At 43.5% G+C, this 19,903-nt stretch overlaps 1 protein-coding gene across 1 annotated transcript in view; it reads left to right on the top strand.

Annotated features, from left to right (window-relative positions):
* Nucleotides 1–19,903, top strand: part of VWF (von Willebrand factor) — a 197,875-nt gene that overhangs the window by 149,646 nt on the left and 28,326 nt on the right. Inside the window, exons 42-46 of the mRNA XM_023741484.1 lie at nt 4,547–4,696; nt 9,389–9,499; nt 11,937–12,117; nt 13,183–13,223; nt 13,707–13,823. Of these exons, the coding sequence (XP_023597252.1) occupies nt 4,547–4,696; nt 9,389–9,499; nt 11,937–12,117; nt 13,183–13,223; nt 13,707–13,823 (600 nt within the window). The remainder of the gene's footprint in view (nt 1–4,546; nt 4,697–9,388; nt 9,500–11,936; nt 12,118–13,182; nt 13,224–13,706; nt 13,824–19,903) is intronic.

The raw sequence follows: 19,903 nt of genomic DNA, 5'->3' as shown, positions 1-19,903 counted from the left end.
ATACATTCTGGATTTGGCTGATAGCTTCCTCATGGTATTGCTTGATGTGTTTTTCCATCTTTTATATTTCTAGTAAACTAGAAGTTAGACCTAGGGGATTAATTACATTCAAGTTCAATTTTGGAGGGTGGTGGTGGTGGTGGCAAAAATACATCATAGGCAATGCTGTGTGTTTCCTATTGTATCATACCAGGAGGCCCATAATGTTCAGTGGTCCCACTTTTAAAGATAAGATTACTGGATTCAGGTGATATCAGCCTTTTCTCCAACATAAAATTTCCCCCATCAGCATTTTAACAAATAGTTTTAATATCCACTGATGATTGTTGCCTAAGATTCATTATTGTATTAAGGGTTGAAAATTTGAGACTTTTTTCTAAGTCTGTCATTCTTCTGCATTTATTATCAGGAATTTTTCTATAAGGAATAACTTTCCCTCAACCACTTTTTGGTTACCCCCAGTGGAGTTCCTTTGGGAATGTCATTGTTAGGTGTGGTCAAGTAGGTTCCAACTCACAGTGACCCTATGTATAACAGAATGAAGCACTGCCTGGTCCTGCGCCATCCTCACAATCATTGCTGTGTTTGAGCCCATTGTTGCAGCCACTGTGTCAGCCTATCTCGTCATGGGTCTTCCTCTTTTTCACTGACCCTCTACTTTATCAAGTGTGATGTCCTTCTTTACGGACTGGTCCCTCCCGATAACATGTCTAAAGTATGTAAGACGAAGTCTCGCTGTCCTTGCTTCTAAGGAGCATTCTGGTTGTACTTCTTCCAAGACAGATTTGTTCATTCTTCTGGCAGTCCATGGTATATTCAATATTCTTCACCAGCACCATAATTCAAAGGCATCAATGCTTCTTCAGTCTTCCTTATTCATCGTCCAGCTTTCCCATGCATCCGAGGTGACTGAAAATACTATGGCTTGGGTCCGGCGCACCTTAGTCCTCCAGGTGACATCTTTGCTTTTTAACACGTTAAAGAGGTCTTTTGCAGCAGATTTGCCCAATGCAATACATCATTTGATTTCTTGACTGCTGCTTCCGTGGGTGTTGATTGTGGATACAATTAAAATGAAATTTTTGACAACTTCAGTATTTTCTCCATTTATCATGATGTTGCTTATTGGTCCAGTTGTGAGGATTTTTGTTTTCTTTGTGTTGAGGTGTAATCCATACAGAAGGCTGTAGTCTTTGATCTTCATTAGTAAATACTTAAAGTCCTCTTCACTTTCAGCAAGCAAGGTTGTGTCATCTGCATATCGGAGGGTGTTAGTCTGTCTTCTTCCAATCCCGATGCTGCATTCTTCATATAGTCTGGCTTCTCAGATTATTTGCTTAGCATACAGACTGAATAAGTATGGTGGAAGGATACAACCCTGATGCACACCTTTCCTAATTTTAAACCATGCAGTATCCCCTTGTTCTGTTTGAACAACTGCCTCCTGGTCTATGTACATGTTCTGTATGAGCACAGTTAAATTTTCTGGAATTCCCATTCTTCGCAGTGTTAGCCATAATTTGTTATGATCCAGTTGAAAGCCTTTGCATAGTCAACAAAACACAGGTAAACAACCTTCTGGTATTCTCTGCTTTCAGCCAAGATCTATCTGACATCAACAATGATGTCCCTTGTTCCATGTCCTCTTCTGAATCCGGCTTGAATTTCTGGCAGTTCCCTGCCTATTTTTGAATTATCTGCAACATAATTTTACTTGCATGTGATATTAATGATATTGTTTGATAATTTCCGCATTCTGTTGGATCATCTTTCTTTGGAATAGGCACATATATGGATATCTTCCAGTCGGTTGGCCCGGTTGCTGTTTTCCAAATTTCTTGGCATAGAGGAGTGAGTGCTTTGGGAAAAGCAGGACAAATGCTTGATTCTTTTTTCTTTATCAATTTTCAGAGTAATAAGTTGGTGCCCTAGCAACTTTCAAATGATGACCAGAGAGTTTTTTGTGTGTATGTGCTTTGTAACATTATGAATTCATAAGTACTTATGCATCTGATTAAGGATCCCTCGTGGCACAGTGGTTAAAGCAGTCAACTGCTAACTGAAAGGTCAGTGGTTCGAAACCACAGGCAGCTCCTCAGAAGAAAGACGTGGCAGTCTGCTTCCATAGAGATTTACAGCCTCGAAAATCCTATGAGGTTGCTATGTGTTGGAATCGACTACCGCAGTGGGTTATGTGTTTGATTAGTTTGAATTCATTGTAATCTTTATTCTTTTTGATACTCAAATTGTTTTCTCTGATGCAAAAGGGAGCCCCTTCAAATTGGTTCTGGAGTCCTTTGACATAACCTCCTTAGTCTTTGATAGCTTTCTTGCTTTCCAAAACAAGGTATGTACCAGGCTCATCTTGGACATTTCCTGTCCCAGACCTAAAAGCAGACATTTCCCTAAGGAATCTTGGTACCTTTTAATGGAAATGATATTTAGACACTATAGATAGGATGTCAGAATGCTATTATCCCTGGGCTTTCAGTCTCTAGGTTTCTTTGGTGGACAGAGCCTAGAAATACATTATATTTAAAGAGAAAAAAAAAAGTTCACAAGTTCATAGTGATATTTCCAATTAAAGTTTCAGACTATAGGATTTTACTTAACTTCTTTGATTTTATACTTGTATCACTTCTAAGTTGAAAATCGTGGTTCAAAGCATAATTACTTATTGGCTTTATCTTAATATGTCTATGATAGTTTCAAAAATAACAGTGCCAATATTACTGCTAACAATTTAAGACTGTTGAAAGCAGTGAAGATAGATTTCTTTGCAGTTCTTTTTGTCCCAAGAATATAACCTATTAGAGCTGTGCAGTCAAAATACTTGATTTCAATACCACTTGAAATAATTGTTTGCTCTGTATGGTTCTGCCAGTGACTTGATATCCTGTTACTCAGATGTTTGAATTTTTAAGGGTTGCTTCTTACTATATTTTTTAATTTAATTTTTATTATGTAAAACACTTAAATTATTCCAAAGGCAAATTATAAAGCAAGGTACATTCCTAAAAGTCTTACTTCTATCCCTGTCTCTTCTACCTTGTTCCTTCCCTCTTCCCTATGATTTACCATTTTTATTAATTTTTGGCATGTCCTTCCATTGGTTCTTTTTGAAAATGTAAGAAAAATTTTTGTCTTTGTATTTCCTCCCATTTATCTCAGAAAGGGTAGCATATTACAAATTCTGCCCTGAACTTTTCTTTTTTTCTTTTAACCATATATGCTGGAGATTATTCTGTGTCAGTATATACAGATCTTCCCTATTTTTTTTTACAGCTACATAGTTCTCTATTGCACTGATACATCCTAGTTTATTCAACCATTCCCCTACTAATGGACATTTGGGTTGTTTCAATCTTTTGCTGTTAATAATGATGCCGTAACAAATAACCTTGTGCATCGGTCATGTGTTTTTGCCAATGTGTCTGGGGATAGATTCTTAGAAGTAAGATACTGGGTCAAATGGTAAATGCACATATACTTCTGCTAGATACTGCCAAATTCCCCTCCATAAGGTTGGTAACATTTTCAAACAGGCTTCTTAATAAGTCTCACTCAGTAAGTTCATTATACAGAAGCTAGAAGACTGATCAAATATATGATAATGGTTTAAAAATATTTATACTGCTCTTATGTGAATGAGGGTGGAGACCTGCTCTCTGTGATTTTGGAGAGCAGACTTGGGACTAATTTAAAAACTGTCATTAAGTCCCCTGGTCAAACAGCTTCCCTACCAGCTCATTCCTACACAGTAAAGTCTAAACACCGAATATGGCAGGCATCCCAGGCTTTTCATATTCTGACCCCAATCAGCCTTTGCAGTCTTTTTCCCCACATCCTTTCCATAGCCTGTAGCCCTTCCAAATAGGATCCCTTTTCCCTCAAACACACCCTGTCTGTGTGCCTCAGAACCTGGCCTATCATATTCCCTGTCACCTGTGCACATCTGGAGGGGACACTCATTCACAGCCCCTGCCCAATCCCCCTTTACCTTCAATCCATTCCAGGGGTCAGAAGGCTATATGTAGATGAGTTCTAAGTTCAAGGACATTACTGGATCTGAGAATTAGGATGGAGCTTTCTTTGTAAATAGGAAGGAGTTAAATTCAGTCAAGGCAGTAGTAAAACTAGGCTGAGGCAGCCAGTGTGTTATACTTGGGCCTGGGGACCATGAAAGTCTCATAAGAGACCACTCCCAGGGTAGACCAGGGACGGCTCTTCTAAGGCTAGTGGGCAGGGAATAGAAAAGGACAAAATCTACTTTAGAAGCATCTCCCCATGTAGCCAAAGACTATGTTGGTTTTATTTATTTCTGTATCCTCAGCACCTAGTGCACTTACCTACAGGACAGAGTAATAACTGCCCCACCGGGTTTCCAAGGAGCAGCTGGTGGATTCGAACTGCTGACTTTTTGGTTAGCAGCCAAATGCTTAACTGCTGCACCACGAGGGCCCCTTCCAACATATAGTAGTCACTTACTAACTGTTTGTTTAAATGAACTGAATGAGTTCACTCATGGCAATCTTTGTGTCTGCAGGTGTGTGTCCACCGAGGCACCATCTACCCTGTGGGCCAGTTCTGGGAGGAGGGCTGTGACGTGTGCACCTGCACCGACATGGAGGATGCTGTGATGGGCCTGCGTGTGGCCCAGTGCTCCCAGAAGCCCTGTGAAGACAGCTGTACGTTGGTAAGTGGGGCAGACGGGCTGGTACTGCAGAGCAGCCAAGGCAGGCAGTAGGGGATGGGGGCCTCAGGAGGGGACAAGAAAGGCCCTTTGCTAATCTCTGGTTCAAGGCCAGAGGTGAGGGGAAAGAAGGGGATTGGGCTGGGTAAAGAGAAAGAAGCTTGAGGAAAGGATTGCTATGTTATCCTTCTGTGATTCAGTCCTTGGCTTGTTGTCATGTCTGTTATAAGCTCCAGAGGGCTGTGGAGTTGGTTTGAGCAAAGATGGGGAGAGGATTAAAGGCATAGAAAAGAGGACTTGATGTTTTCTCCTCTGTCTTCCACCTTTAGACATAACTTAGCCTATTCCTGGAGCAGACATATGTCCTGAATTTTCTGAGATTATCCCAGTTTCAATGCACTAGAGTATTTCCACGTAGATTGGTGATTTTCAAACCATGTTTATCGATTGAGGTACAGAACACATGACCATTGTTCCCTGAATTCTGTTTCGAATTCCTCTTGTGGTGATTTGCCCCGAAGGCTCCCATGTGTTCTGGGGCACCCCATTCTTGCACATTTAAGGCTGAGCAGACTCTAGAAAAAGGGAGCAATGGCTGCAGGGAGATTTGTGGGTCAAATTCTGCTTATGGGTTTAATTTTGTTCTCTGTCAGTAGCTAATAACGTTAAAAGAAGTGTTTCCAGGGCAGGCAAGCACATACATCTTATGGTTGCTTTGTAAATGTTAAAAGCAGTGGAGATAATGCTGTTGGTGCTGTTTCCAAGGTGTATAGTTTGATGGTGGAAGGGAGGGCCTCAGAGAGAATCCAGAAATGGGAGAGTCCATTCATTTCACCTGCTTTTTTGCCTGCACTGCTGGTACTGAAGATGAATGGGAGTTGCTAGGCACCTTTGGGAGAGCATGATGCTGTGGTATCCAGGTATGCCTTTTGGGAACATTAAGTTTTGGAGACCCATTGGTCTCTGTCTCCTCACACAGGCTATGGAAGGCAGTGGAAATAACTTGCTATCAAATAAAAAGAGTGCTGTTTAGAGGTCATTTTTATAAAATTGGCACCCAGTATGTCTTGTGTTTCAGTAGGGCATTTTGATTGCCACGAACAGAACCTACTCAAGCTAGCTAAATAATAAGGGGATTTATGGAAAGCATACAGGGGAATACCCCACAAATCAAGTGCAGGAAATGTAGGTAAGTATTATGGATAGAAAGGGCAGTGGTGGTTCAGTGGTAGAATTCTTGCCTTCTATGCAGGACACCAGGTTCAGCTCCTGGCCAATACTCCTCATGCACAGCTACCACCCATCTGTCAGCGGAGGCTGGTGTTTTGCTATGATGCTGAACAGGTTTCAGTGGAGCTTCCAGACTAAGACGGACTAGGAAGATAGGCTTAGTGATCTACTTCTGAAAATCAGCCAGTGAAAACTCTATGAATCATAACAGTTTGATCCCCAGCTGATCATGGGAATGGTACAGGACTGGCAGCGTTTCATTCCATGGTGCATGGGATCGCCATGAGTTAGAGGCTGACCCGACAGAAGCTAACAACAACAACAATCACAGAAAGTGGATGGTGGTCAGACAGCATTTCTCTCCATTTGTCTCGTGACCTCTTGTCTCTGCATCTTTATGCTTATCTGCCCCAGCTCCTCACTGCAAGCCAGCTTCCTCTCTGAGGAAGTTTTCCTTTCTCATAAATTTCATTTGCACATAGCTTTATCAAATCTGGCCTCAAATGAACATAGACTGTTTAGTTCATCCTTGTCCAATCTGATTTATTTAATCTTTATGTTTCATAGATTACATTCTCAAGAAAAGAATTGATGGGCATAGCTTAGCCCATGGATTGGGTCCTCTGTCTGGTTCTCATTCTGGTCTAGTCAACTGTTGGGGAGAGTGTATGGTCATATCTATAAACCTGGCTGTCTAGCTGGGTGTCTTATACAGAGGCTGTGGGGATGGAGGCTAAAAAGGAGATGCGAATGGAGGTCAGGGGAATGAATGGAGGAGGCAACATGTTTAGCATTCTTGACCAAATGATTGCTCTAGGGAATTGAATTCACTGTTTTAGAGGCTGAATGTTCAGATCTCTGGGGAGAAGAAGAAGGCCTCATGGTTTAGTTAAAGCTGAGGGGACGAGGAAGGCCAGACTTTGATCTGTACTAAGTGTTGAGTTGAGGTAGGGGGTTCAGTAAATTAGAGATAACTAAAGGCTTCATTCTTCAAAAAGGGTAACATCAGCTCTGGTTTTCCTGCTAGAGACATTTGGGCCCATCACCTGAATTCATTTGTAGTCTAGGTTTTGACAAAAAGAACACATACCCACGTTATCTTCTGATTTTTCCTTTCCGAAGCCACAGTCTGCAAAAACACACCTTTCCTAACCTCCTCCACAATTTTCTGCTTCTTATATCAGAAAAATGATGTAAAGTGAGCAAGGGGCATTGCTGGTTTCCTAAAGTTTTATAGGTGGGGCTACATGCCTATGGCTTTGCTTCCATGTTGACAGTAAGAGGAATTCCTGCACCTTTGTATAAACCTTAGAAAAATTTTCCTTTGAGGGCATATGACCACCTAACTCCCAACTCTTAGACCCCAGCATCAGACTAAATCATGGCTTTAGGGACTATGTTTTCAATGACTGAATGTAGTTCATTATATTTTATTCATGCTCATGATATTCCTCCAGAAGGAAGAAGAGGTAGGACTATTCTTACTTATAGGATAGAAAAACAAAGGACTAGCACAGGGAATGAAGTTGACCACAGCTCTACAGCTTATCTGAAGCCAATAGAGATTGGAGTGTCCTGACTCCTAGCACGGGACCTGTTCTTTTAGGCAACTGGCAACACCAGTATTGCAAAATCCAGTGTGATCCAGGGAAGAGGACTTCAAACTGTCCTCCTCAGCAGGTGACAAGAGACTGGAGCTCCATGCCTCCCACCTCCACTTCAGCTGTGGCAACTATGCTTAAAGGATTGTCACACTAAATAAATTAGGAATTTATTTTTCAGTTGCATATGTCTTCAGGTTGGGTGGCTATTAGACCTGCTTAGATCCATTCTTAACTGTGAAATCAGTGACTACAGGGTGAGAGAATGGGTAAGGAGAAGGGTCTGAGAAATATATTTCAGACAGTTACAGGCTAGAGGATTGGCAGGAGTCAGGGAAAAGAAAGAGACATGAAAATGTAGAATGGAACCTTGGTGTGCAGCAAGCAAATGGGAATGCTCGGGGTGTGGGAGAGAATCTTAGAAAGATGGCAGCTGGAAATTTGGTGGCATGACTAGGGGTACCTGAGCATGAGAAGTTTGGGGCTTTGAGGAACAAGGCATCTGGCCTGGGAGTAATCCATATCAACAGTGTAGTTGCCTATGCTAGGAGGCAGCAGAAGACACAAAGAATTCACAAATCCAGATCACTCAGCACTTTCAGAGAGATGTGCAAGAGTGACACTAGAATCCTAAAGGTATTAATTACTCTCTTCTGTGTTCCCTTGAGTCTTTGCTTCTGACTCCCATGAGACTTCATTTCTTTTATGGCATTTAGTATATTCTGTTTTATAGTGTAGGGTGTATAGATTGTATTACCCTAATTTGTTGGCTCCTACATAATACCTAATACATCATAGGTGTACAGTAAATAACGTAGAATCCCAGCTAAAAGTGGTTGGGGACAGCTCACTGTGTACCACTATGACGTGGGTTGGGATATCAGTAGGTCCCATGGAGATGGGGTGAAGCTGAGTCAAGTCCCTAGAGCTCTTGTGCCACCCCAGAGAGAGGCACCAACCAGACCAAGATGGAGTGTTGTGTGCATCTTCTGATTTGGCCCTGGTTGTGAGTGCACTTGGGGAGCAGAACAGGCTTGGTATCCACACCCATTCTCAACAGCTGCAGCTACGCCTTCTCTCTTAAGGACACAGCTACAAGATGAAGCATAGTCTTGGGTTCTTTCTCCTTGGCTTCTGGGAAACCACATGCGTCATTGTTTTGCCTACTCTTTGTACATTGCTTCAGACTTTTCAGTAGAGGGTTTTAATCCAAGTCCCTAATGCTCTGGCCAGATTGGAGGACCTCCAAGAGGTGAAATGGGCTGGCAAACTCCAGGTTGCCGATCTTCCTGGCAGGCTTCCTGGGGAAGGTTGGTCTCTGCTGCACTCTCATCTCACTTTTCCTATGTAAAGAATACTGTGCCCCATAAACTAGTAGGGAGCCCATCTTTGCACTTTGCTGAGAGGTATTGGGATCAGGTACTTACCTAGTATAGGTAGTTAGCCCTGTTAGAGCAGACATTATGTCCAGATGCTAAGATAATAACAATTTTTTTGCTCTAATTCATGCTGAATGTTCTCCCCCAGTCAATGAGGTGTTCTAGATATGGCCATGATAAAGGTCAGGTCAGTTAGCTTCTGCTAAGTGAATGCTGGAATGCCCTAAGTACTCTGATGGACTGGATCTTGGTCTTAAAGTGGAAGCTTTCAGAGGGCAGGGTTATATTTCTTATGCTGGTGTAAGTCCTAGCTTGGTGACTCAGTGGTTGATGCTTTCTGATTGCTTCTTGGCATGGTCCTGAGACTGGTTGATGATAAAGATGAAAATGTCTAGTCCAATCCCTCCTCTGCAAAACCCCAGTGCACAGTACACATGTCTTTGCTACTGGCCTGTCCTCACTCTCTGTTCTTTTTGTCTAACCAGGGCTCCACTTATGTCCTCCATGAAGGCGAGTGCTGTGGAAGGTGCCTGCCGTCTGCCTGTGAAGTGGCGATTGGCTCACCGCGGGGGGACTCCCAGACTTCCTGGAAGAGTGTAGGTCTGGGCGCAGGGGCAGGTGGGAAAGAGGGCATTGACGTCACCAGCCTGGGAGTCCATGTCCAGCATTGACCTTGGCTCATCTCTAAATAGGAGCATGTTCCCTGTCCTTTGTTTACCCCATGGGGAGTTTAATCCAGCTGTTGGTAAAATCCAGATGTCAGCTAGGATTACTTTGCCCCTTAGGAACTAGATAAGATTGCCTCTGACTTCCCATTTTGTGGATTTTAGGAGAAGTTCAATTCCCTCCCAAAGATTTCTGTGAAGTCCCAGGGGATTGATGGTCTCTGGTCATCTGAATCTGAGGCCTGCTTCCACTGAGTGGCTGGTTTGGGGAGGCCTCACCCTCCTGCAAGTGCTTGGCTCCTGGGACAACCATCACCCTCCATAGCCCCATAGGCTGCAAGTACTATTCTGCACCACAGTTGACCCAGGCATGGTCCTCAGACTTTCCACTGATTTCCATCAAAACTTCCCTGATGGTTTTAGAGAGGTGGAAATATTTATAACCGAGAGAAGCAAACAATATTTCTGTTCCTAAAAAGGCCCTCAGCTATTTCTGCAACTCTGGCTGTAGTGTCTTGCCATGTTGCCCTATCTCCCTACTCCTGTCTTCTCTTGGCCAGCATCCCATCACAGCCAGATCCCAACTCATTTGCTAGTGTAGAATGGCTTAGCTTTCTCTTTTGTGGGCTCTGCTCCTGCCCTCCTGCTCACAGGTGCTCGTGTTAACTCAGGATGCTCACCAAGCCATTTTCCCGAACACAGAGGATTCCCTTCTTGGGAATATTGGTCCAGATGCTGGGATAATAACAGTTCTTTTGCTCTGATTCATAAGAATGAAGCGGGTAGTGCTAAGTCCTGGAAGCCTCAGGAGATGGGTGCTGGAAGAATGGGAGGTGCACACATGGGCCTTCCCCTTCTGTCTCCTTTCAGTAAGACTGAAATATACTTTGATAAGAGAGGAAGGCAAAGGGTTAACTGTCTTGCCTTTGAACCTGTCCCATTCCTTTACCCAGGCCAGTTGCCTTTCTCTTTAGTGATAACAGAATGACTCATTTAGCTTTTTCCAGAGGGGTTTCCACCTCCCCACTTCTAATCTGAGTTTTGTGTGGATTTCCCTTCCATATGTGCCCCCCCTTCAGTTTGCCTGCTCCCCTCATCCTGGACTGAGGCAGGTTTTGGCCCTCCTCCCCAGGGCCAGAGCCCAGCTCAGACCAGAAGCTGATCTGTCCTGGTGGGGTCTGAGAGCTGATCCCTTTGAGCCTCAGTATTCCTGCTCCCATGGTCTCTCATCCCACTTTGGGGCTCACACAGCCCTACCCCACACAGCTTTTATCCCAACACAAGTGTTTATAAAACATAATGTGAGACTGAGCTTCTCTCTCCCAACTCAAGTCTCCATCTTACCTGCAAGACTTGGGTGTCAGCAATGGTTCTGATGCTGCTACTGCTGCTGGGAACATGTCAAGGATTCAGAGGGGGTTGTGGGAATGGATACTCTTATGGATCATCTTAATGGATCCCATGGCCAAGCTCATCAAGTAAGTAATCAGAGGAGGGACAGGTCAGAGGTTGGTCTCCTGCAGTGGGAAGGCCTGGTCGTGGTGATCCAGAGTGGGAGTGGAAAGAGAAGCTGCAAGTATCTGACATTTTCTGCTCCTCCTCATCTGGAAAGAGAAGAAAGTGAGCAGGAGCTGAGAGAAGAGGTCAGGGCCTGAAATGGGTGGGCAGTGTGCACCTGTTTACACATTTTGATCCTGGTCTAACAGACAGCACTCATTGTAACACACTTTCCAGGCAGAGTCTCTCTAGTGACTTTCTGAACCATGTTCTTGGCCACTTTCAGTGCTTTACATCTGTGGAGCAAGCCCTTGAGACCAGGCCACTCATCCACACCCCTGGATACCTCAGGGCCATATGGCAGAGCTGTAAGGGTCAGAGGCCAGCTCTATAGCCTCTTGCTACCTCCTCATAGGAGTGGGACATGGAGCCTGGCTGTTGAAATGGTTGACTCCCTCTCTGCACCTCCTTTATGCCAGCCTGTGCTGTCACTTCTTGGTCAGAGTACCCTTGAGTCTCTGAGCTCAGCACAAGCAATGTTGAGGCTAGAAGGGAGGGTTTCCTGGCTTTCCTAAGGGGCTCACTCAGGTGATTGAAGATGGTGGCTGTCAGAGAACAAGTGACTCAGCTAGGCTCTTGGTCCTGGTGGCTTTGACCCTGACTCACTGAAGGACCTGCAGTGAACTCCACTCATTCCCTCTGTGGGCCTTACCTGCCTCTTACCCAGAGTTGCTGCCTGGTGGGATTTGGGCACGAAGCTGGGGCCCACCTCCAGGACCCAAACGAGCCCCTTGAGAGAACACAGCACTCTCATTCTAACCTTGGGCGCCGATCTGCTGCAGCATGTGTGACTAACTCAGGTGCTCCACAGGTTGGCTCTCACTGGGCCTCCCCTGAGAATCCCTGTCTCCTCAACGAGTGTGTGCGAGTGAAGGAGGAGGTCTTTGTGCAACAGAGGAACGTCTCCTGTCCTCAGCTGGACATCCCCACCTGCCCCATGGGCTTCCAGTTAAGCTGCAAGACCTCCGGGTGTTGCCCCACCTGTCGCTGCGGTAAGGCATGCTGGCCAGGGGTTGGGCTGGGCCTGCGGCCCCACCTTTGAGCCTGTCTTCACCTACTGGCTCCTGAGTTCTTTCCCCTTTTCATAGTCAGGGAAATGGGCAGGATCAAAAGCTTCTCATCTGTGCCTAATGCTTCTGTGAGAAAGCAAATAAGATGAGAAAAATATAACAATTTCCTGAGGGCCACCCTATGCCCAGCACTGCGTTCAGTGAGGGCATTATACCATTATCTCATGTGATCCCGTGCGGTGGGAGCTGTTACTACCTCCATCTGTGCAGGTGAAGTTAGTGAGCAGTAGAGCTGGGATTTAATGCCAGGCTTCCCTTCTCTGATTCTAGAGACTACCTTCTCAGTCATATGCTGTATCACTTGTGATAGGGGAAGGTATTCCCTGGGTTGTGCAAAGGGTTAAGTGCCTGACTACTAGCCAAAAGGTTTTAGTTTGAACCCACCCAGGGGCACCTTGGAGGACAGGCCTGGCGATCTACTTCCGAAAGGATATGGCCTTGAAAACCCTATGGCGTGCAGTACTACTCTGCACACATGGGGTCACCATGAGTGGGAATCGACTTAATGGCACTAACAACAACTCCTGCCCACAAGCAAACAAATAAACAGTAACAAAAACCAAAGCCAGCTTTCTCCACTACCCTTCGCTGTATTCCTTGTGTGACTTTATCTTGGGACTTAAATTTTAAGGGTAGAAATTTATTCTGTCATAAACTCAAACATCCTCTCACTCATCACATCCTGTGAATTCACTTGAACAGTGCTGTCCTCTTGAGAGTGGACAGAGATCGTCTCACTGCAAGCTGGTTGGTGTGGAGACCCTCCCTCGGCAGGTCTGGGGGAGGAAGGCCCCAGGGACTCTGGCAGCAGGATCCATAAGCTCTGGAGGGAGGGCCGGGAGAGGACCAGCAGATGGAAGAGAGAGACCCAGAAGGGGAGAAGAAGGCCCTTAAGGGAAGCCACTGGGCCCTGCTCCAGTCCACACACCTGTTCTTGTCAGGCCGTGTTCTGCACATTCACGCTCTGCACTTCTCTCTCTTCCTCAGAGCCCGTGGAGGCCTGTGTGCTCAATGGCACCATCATTGGGGTGAGTGGTGGGACAGGAGCAGGGTGCTGTGTGAAGAGTGGGGCAGCCCTGGCGAGCCTGTCATTCTAAAGTGGAATGAAAGGAACCTGGGAGACCTGCCTCCAGCACACTTCCCATCACTGGCAGAGCCTCTGAAGCATCCAGGAGCCTAGGCTAGGACAGTCTTCTCTTTAGGCCTTAGGCCCTGCTATCTACCACTCACTTCTTGGCACTCATCCCTGCCACATGGCCATTCCTCTGCATACAGAGAAGTACCCAGAAGTCATTGTGCACATTCCAATCCATCTCCCACTCCCACTGGTTTGAAGCCCTCTTATCATTGCCATACTTGAGGTGGGAGGGCAGGACAGGAGACAGGAGGAGCATCAGGTGATGGCTCATGGCAGCTACAGGTGGGCAAGTGGACGAGTGGACGAGGTGAGTGGGAGGGTTAGGGGATCTGGGGAGGCCAGGGAAACCTGACCCTGGTGCCTTTGGTTCCAGCCCGGGAAGAGTCTGATGATCGATGAGTGCACAACTTGCCACTGCACCGTCCAGGTGGGGGTCGTCTCGGGGTTCAAGCTGGAGTGCAGGAAGATCACCTGCAAGGCCTGCCCACTGGTAAGACAGGGTCAGCAGGGACTGAGGGGATCCCCAGAGGGAGGGGACATACAGACCCAACACTTGTGTGACCCAAGCAATGGGACCTCCCTCTGGTCTTTAAATAAACCTTTCATTACTTTCTGATTATGGAAAATACTTGACAACTATAAAGAAGAGAGTAGAAGTTACCCACCAAACCATGCCCCTCAGAAATAATTACAATTTTGTTTTGTAAATTGTTAAACCTTTTCCTCCTGTGTTTTTTAATGAACATAATATTTACAATGCTTATGATACTATAAGGTGCCCTGGTGGTGCCATGGTTAAGTGCTTGGCTACTAACTGAAAGGTCAGTGATTTGAACTCACCCAGCAGCTCCCTGGGAGAAAAGACCTGGCGATCTGCCCCTGTAAAGATTACAGTCTTGGATACCCAATGGGCAGTTCTACTCTCTTCTATAGGGTTGCTATGATTGGGAATTGACTCAACTGCACGCAACAACATAATACTATGTTTACAGTTTACAGCATATATATATTTATACTTACAACAACATTATAAGAAACATCACTAACATTTTTTGAAAACATGAACAATTAATAAGTTAAGAAATATTTATCAGACACTATGTGCAAGACTGGAGCCCTGGTGGCACAGTGGTTAAGAGCTTGGCTGCTAACCGAAAGGTCGGCAGTTCGAATCCACCAGCGGCTCTTTGGAAAGCCTGTGGGGCAGTTCTACTCTGTTCTATAAGGTTGCTGTGAGTCGGAATCGACTCGACAGCAACGGGTTTGGTTTTTTGGTTTTATGTGCAAGGCTACATGACTATATAATATTTATTTGGATGGAAGTGTCTCAACATACACATTTTATTATTGGGACAGTGAGATGGTTTATTTTACCCTGATTTTGCCAGGTCAGGATGACTGTGTTTGCTCTGAATGAATGCTTCCTTAGAATGGATTCTGGGAAGGTCAGTCATCCTTTCTAAGTTGGTGAATGAAAAACGACAACTTCTTGTTTTAATTATGTCTTTTAGTCCCACTTCACTGGGATTTTATGATTCCCGTGTAGGTAAAGCTGGGTGTCAGAATAGGACCTGAAGCTCTGGAGAAGACCTTAGATTCTTCCTCAAACTCCACTCTGAGTTCAGGGCTTCTGCTGTTGTAGGAAGTACAATTTGTTCCATGAGTTTCTTGTGAATCAGATGTGCAAAGTATAGTAATAGCTCTTTTAGATGGCAAAAGGGAAGGGCTTCTCCCCTCATCTTTGTGACACAGGAGGCTGCAGCCACTGGGGAGTAGAGGGTGGGGAGGGGAGTCCATTATAGGCAGAGTAGCGTAGTCCAGAGGGGGCAGGGGTGTAGGGAGAGGATGGGGACTGGAACAGGAACAGGGTGGGAGCTGGTAGGTCATGCAGATACTTTGTTGCTCTTGAGGACGAGGGCCAAGTGTTCTACATGTATGTCCTGTATGACACTTAGTACAGTGTCATGTTCAAATAAGGCTTAATAAAATATATGTGGAGCAAATGGTTCTATAGGAGACACAGCTATTTCTGATAGATTGGTGCAGAGAGAACATTCCTCCCTTGAGTAGAAGAAAGCCAGTGAAGCATATGCTTTTGTTTTTTTTTTTAATCTCAGTTGATGTTTTAGAGTTTTGGTGCAGTTTGTGTGTGTGTGTGGCTAACTCCCTAGAATACATTTGGCTTGAACATGGAGTAAGATAATGCTGTCTGGGGTTATGTGGCACCCCCTTTCTATGAATGTTCATTGAACTGCCGTCTAGGCAGTGATGGAAAGAGAGGTAGGCCATAGCTTGCTTTCTACAGGGTGAGCCTGCTGACTCCCCAAAGGCACTCTCTGGTGGTCAGAAGGCAGCATAGTAGCCTCCTCTACATCCTGAGAAATCCTGCTTTAAAATCCAGTCTAGATGTAGGTTTCAAAATATTTTCTAAATATTATACTTAAATCCCTTTCAGCTTTTGTATTTTTCCTCCTTTCCTCTGAAATTCTGAAGTCTCCTCAGGGCAATGTCCTCATCTCCTCCTTCTTAAGAACTGCTACATGAACTCTCCTGTGCATCTCTCAACTTTTTTTTTTTTTAAATTGATTGAAGTTTATTTAATATAAAAAAAAACCTGTTGCCGTCGAGTTGATTCTGACTCATAGCAACCATGTAGGACAGAGTAGAACTGCCCCATAGGGTTTCCAAGGAGTGCCTGGTGGATTCGATCTAGCGACCCTTGGTTTAGCAGCTGAACATTTTTTTTTTTTTTGGTTATTTTATTTAATTGTTGTGCTTTAAGTGAAAGTTTACAATTCAAGTTAGTCTCTCATAGAAAAATTTATACATATATTGTTATGTGGCCCTAGTTGCTCTCCCGATACTGTGACAGCACTCTCCTCGTTTTCACCCCAGATTTCCCCTGTGCATTCAATGAGCTCCTGACCCTCTCTGCCTTCTCATCTCATGTCTGGACAGGAGCTGCCCATTTAGTCTCATGTATCTACTTGAGCTAAGAAGCACACTCTTCATGAGTATCATTTTATGTCCCACAGTCCAGTCTAATCTTTGTCTGAAGAGTTGGCCTCAGGAAAGCTTTTACTTTTAGGCTAACAGAGAGTCTGGGGGCCATGTCTTCCAGGGTCCCTCCAGTCTCAATCAAACCATTAAGTCAGGTCTTTTTACAGAATTTGAGTTCTGCACCCCACTTTTCTCCTACTCCATCATGGACTGTCTGTTGTGTTTCCTGTCAGGGCGGTCATTGGTGGTAGCCAGGCAACATCTAGTTCTTCTGGTCTCAGGCGAATGCAGTCTCAGGTTTATGTGGCCCTTTCTGTGTCTTGGGCTAATACTTTCCTTGTGTCTATGGTGTTCTTCATTCTCCTTTACTCCAGGTGGGTTGGGACCAATTGATGCATCTTAGATGGCCGCTCGCTAGCTTTTAAGACCCCAGACATCAGTCACCAAAGTATGATGCAGAATATTTTCTTAATAAACTTTGTTATGCCAGTTGACCTAGATGTTCCCTGAAACCATCATCCCCAGACCCCTGCGCCTGCTACTCTGTCCCTCAAAGTGTTTGGCTGTATTCAGGAAAATTCTTAGCTTTCCTTTAGTCCAGTTGTGCTGACGTCCCCTGTAGGGTGTGCTGTCCTTCCCTTCATCTAAGATAATTCTTGTCTACTATCTAGTTAGTGAATAACCCTCTCTCTCCCTCCCCACCCTCGTAACCATCAAAGAGTGTTTTCTTCTGTGTTTAAACCTTTTATTGAGTTCTTATAATAGTGGTCTTATAAAATATTTGTCCATTTGCAACTGACTAAATTCACTTCCATAACGCCTTCGTTCCTCCATGTTATAAGATGTTTCAGGGACTCCTCATTGTTCTTTATAGTTGCATAGTATTCCACTGTGTGAATATACCATGATTTGTTTATCCATTTGTCCTTTGATGGGTACCTAGGTTGTTTCCATCTGCTATTGTGAATAGTGCTGCAGTGAACATGGGTGTACATGTATCTATTTGTGTGATGGCTCTTGTTTCTCTAGGATATATTCCAAGGAATGGGATTGCTGGATTATATGGTACTTGTATTTCTAGCTTTTCAAGGAAGCATCAAATCGATTTCCAAAATGGTTGTACCATTTTACATTCCCACCAACAGTGTGTAAGTGTTCCAGTCTCTCCACAACCTCTCCGACATTTATTATTTTGTGTTTTTTTTGGATTAATGCTAGCCTTGTTGTGGTGAGATGGTATTTCATTGTAGTTTTGATTTGCATTTCTCTAATGGCTAATAATCATGAGCATTTTCTCCTGTATCTGTTAGCCGCCTGAGTGACTTCTTTTGGCGAAGTGCCAGTTCATATCCTTTGCCCATTTTTTAATTGGGTTATTTGTCTTTTTGTTGTTGAGGTTTTCAAGTTATCTTGTAGATTTTAGAGATTATATGCTGATTGGATTTGTCACAGCCAGAAGTTTTTTCCCAGTGTGTAGGTTGTCTTTTTACTCTTTTGGCTAAGTCTTTTGATGAGCATAAGTATTTGATTTTTAGGAGCTCCCACTTATCTAGTTTCTCTTCTGGTGTGTGTGCATTGTTACATACGGTTTGTATTCTTTTATGCCATGTATTAAGGCTCCTAGCGTTGTCCCTATTTTTCTTCCATGATCTTTATCGTTTTCGATCTTATATTTAGGTCTTTGATCCATTTTGTCTTAGTTTTTGTGCATGGTGAGAGGTATGAGTCTTGTTTCATTTTTTTGCAGATGGATATCCAGTTATGCCAGCATCATTTGTTAAAGAGACTGTCCTTTCCCCAATTAACTGACTTTGGGCCTTTGTCAAATACCAGTTGGATGAATTTAAGTCTGGATTCTCAATTCTGTTCCATTGATCTATACATCTGTTGTAGTTCCAGTACCAAGCTGTTTTGACTACCATGGCAGTATAGCAGGTTCTAAAATCAAGTAGTGTGAGGCCTCCCACTTTGTTTTTCTTCTTGAGTAATGCTTTACTTATTTGGGGCCTCTTCCCTTTCCATATGAAGTTGGTGATTTGTTTCTCCATCTCATTTAAAAATGCCATTGGAATTTTGATTGGGATTGCATTGTATCTGTAGATCGCTTTGCGTAGAACTGACATTTTCACAATACTGAGTCTTCCTATCCATGAGCAAGATATGTTTTTCCACTTATGCAGGTCTCTTTTCGTTTCTTGCAGTAGTGTCTTGTAGTTTTCATTGTATAGGTCTTTTACATCTCTGGTTAGATTTATTCCTAAGTATTTTATCTACTTGGGGGCTATTGTAAATGATATTGATTTGGTGGTTTCCTCTTCAAGGTTCTCTTCGTTGGTGTAAAGGAATCCAACTGATTTTTGTACGTTTATCTTGTATCCTGATACTTTGCTGAAATCTTCTATTAGTTCCAGTAGTTTTCTTGAGGATTCTTTGGGGTTTTCTGTGTATGAGATCATATCATCTGCAAGTAGAGATAAATTTACTTCTTCCCTACCAATTTGGATGCCCTTTATTTCTTTTTCTAGCCTAATTGCTCTTCTCCAGCACTATGTTGAATAAGAGTGGTGATAAAGGGCATCTTTGTCTGGTTTTTGTTCTCAAGGGGAATGCTTTCAGACTTTCTCCATTTAGGATGATGTTGGCTGTTGGCTTTGTATTAATACCCTTTATTATGTTGGGGAATTTCCCTTGTATTCCTATTTTGCTGAAAGTTTTTATCATCAGTGGGTGTTGGACTTTGTCAAATGCCTTTTATGCATCATTTGATAAGATCATGTGGTTCTTTTGTTTTATTTATGTGACGGATTACATTGATTATTTTTCTAATGTTGAACCATCCTTGCATACCTGGTATAAATCCCACTTGATCATGGTGAATTAATATTTTGATATGTTGTTGAATTCTATTGGCTAAAATTTTGTTGAGAATTTTTGTGTCAATGTTCATGAGGGATACTGGTCTGTAATATTCTTTTTTTGTGGTGTCTTTACCTCATTTTGGTATCAGGGTTATGCTGGCTTCATAGAATGAGTTTGGGAGTATTCCATCCTTTTCTACGCTCTGAAATACCTTTAGTAGTAGTGGTGTTCACTCGTCTCTTAAAGTTTGGTAGAATTCTCCAGTGAAACCGTCCAGGCCAGGATTTTTTTTTTGTTGTTGTTGTTGGGAGTTTTTTAATTATGTTTTCAATCTCTTCTTTCGTCATAGGTTTATTTAGTTGTTCTAGCTCTGTTTGTGTTAGTTTAGGTGGGTAGTGAGCTTCCAGAAATTTGTCCATTTCCTCTAGGTTTTCAAATTTGTTAAAGTACAATTTTTCGTAGTATTCCATTTCTTTCAATTTCAGTTGGGTCTGCTGTTATATCACTCATCTTATTTCTTATTTGGGTTATTTACTTCCTGTCCTGTTTTTCTTTTGTCAGTTTGGCCAGTGGTTTATCAATTTTGTTGATCTTTTCAAAGTACCAGCTTTTGCTGTTGTTAACTCTTTCAATTGTTTTTCTATTCTCTATTTCATTTAATTCTGCTCTAATTCTTATTATTTCCTTTTTTCCGTTGCCGGAGGGCTTCTT

The sequence above is a fragment of the Trichechus manatus genome, unplaced genomic scaffold (genome assembly GCF_000243295.1).
Source record: "Trichechus manatus latirostris isolate Lorelei unplaced genomic scaffold, TriManLat1.0 scaffold00182, whole genome shotgun sequence".
Classification (NCBI taxonomy): domain Eukaryota; kingdom Metazoa; phylum Chordata; class Mammalia; order Sirenia; family Trichechidae; genus Trichechus; species Trichechus manatus.
This window is presented reverse-complemented; position numbering and strand designations above follow the sequence as displayed.